Genomic DNA, 1,369 nt, shown 5'->3' with positions numbered 1-1,369 from the left:
ATTTTGTCAACACCCATCTCAAATCTAACGCAAATCATAGAGTTGTATTTCCAGGCAGTGAAAAAATACAAATTTTGTTCACTCCCTCACCTCTTTAACAAAGAACAACTCACTCAGGAGCTACTTCACATAGATCCACCCACTATATCATCTTTTTTTGTGGGTTCTGCCAATGGGCTGATTTTTATTTGCAATCACGAAAGGGAGATGTGTATATGGAATCCCACCATTAGCAAGTCAATGAAATTACTTAATTCTCCTTGGGGTACCTCTTTCAATACTAAATATGGTTTTGGATACGATGACTCACGTGATGATTATAAAGCTTTATTTATTGATCATTATCATGATTTTAACAATGGTGAGGTGTACAATGTGAGGATTGTCGTCACTATTTATAGTTTGAGGAATGATTCTTGGAAAACACTTCATGACCAGCTTAAGGGGATATTTCTAATAAATCATTCGGGTAAATTTGTCAATGGGATGCTTTATTGGATTGCATCCACGTGTATTGATGATGATGATGCACGCAACATCATTTCTTTTGATGTAGCAAACGAGACATGGGGAAGCTTGGAGATTCCCATTCGTGGAGAAGACCATTCTAATATCAAACTGGGAGTAGTGGGAAGTGACCTTGCTGTGCTTTATACTTGTCATATATGTGCTACTACTTCTGATGTTTGGATTTTGAAAGACTATAGAGGTAATATGTCATGGACGAAACGGTTCACCATCGAATACCCTAAATATGTTGTGCTATATATGTTTTCTTCACCCAATTTCACATTTTCTATACACCTTCGCCAGTCAAATAAGGAGGACATTATACTTTCGATTCGGGGATTAATCATATTATTTGATGGTTCAACTAAAAAACTAGAACATATTGCTGCTGTTGGGGGATACAATTCTGCAGAAACCTATGCAGAAAGCATCGTTAATCCCCTAACGATATCCGGTAAGAATTCTGCTTAGTTTTGTTGGTATGCTCTTTTTGCACTTTTTTTTCTATCAAATAGAGGACGAGACATTGAATATGTTTTTCTTGTAAGCATTTCTCCTTATTATTATACTAGTTTACAGATACGTGTGTTGCACGTAGTCCTCTATCGTCAATTATTATAGTACTGCTTGTATTCTAAAGCAATAAATCATTAACAATATACATGTTTCCAAATCATTTTTTTAAAATTATTGATGGATAAAAAATGTACAAAGATAATTTTTCATCAGAGATAGATCTCGATTTAGAAATAAGTTGATGTGGTCTACTACATCTTTCACCAATTTAGTGTGAGTGTGAGTATATATCCTTCAATCCTCGTGTAGGGAGAAGGGTTGTTCCGAATGATACTCGACTCAA

The 1,369-nt window shown here is 35.3% G+C and overlaps 1 protein-coding gene across 1 annotated transcript; it reads left to right on the top strand.

Annotated features, from left to right (window-relative positions):
* The first annotated feature begins 207 nt into the window (after window positions 1-207).
* LOC107062944 (F-box/kelch-repeat protein At3g23880-like) lies at window positions 208-981 on the top strand. The gene has a single exon (XM_015314241.1). The coding sequence runs from the start codon at window positions 208-210 to the stop codon at window positions 979-981; it is 774 nt and encodes a 257-aa protein (XP_015169727.1).
* The last annotated feature ends 388 nt before the right edge of the window (window positions 982-1,369 follow it).

The sequence above is a fragment of the Solanum tuberosum genome, unplaced genomic scaffold (assembly GCF_000226075.1).
Source record: "Solanum tuberosum cultivar DM 1-3 516 R44 unplaced genomic scaffold, SolTub_3.0 scf00282, whole genome shotgun sequence".
NCBI lineage: Eukaryota > Viridiplantae > Streptophyta > Magnoliopsida > Solanales > Solanaceae > Solanum > Solanum tuberosum.
Note: the sequence above shows the minus strand (reverse complement) of the source record. Positions and strands in the feature narration are given on the sequence as shown.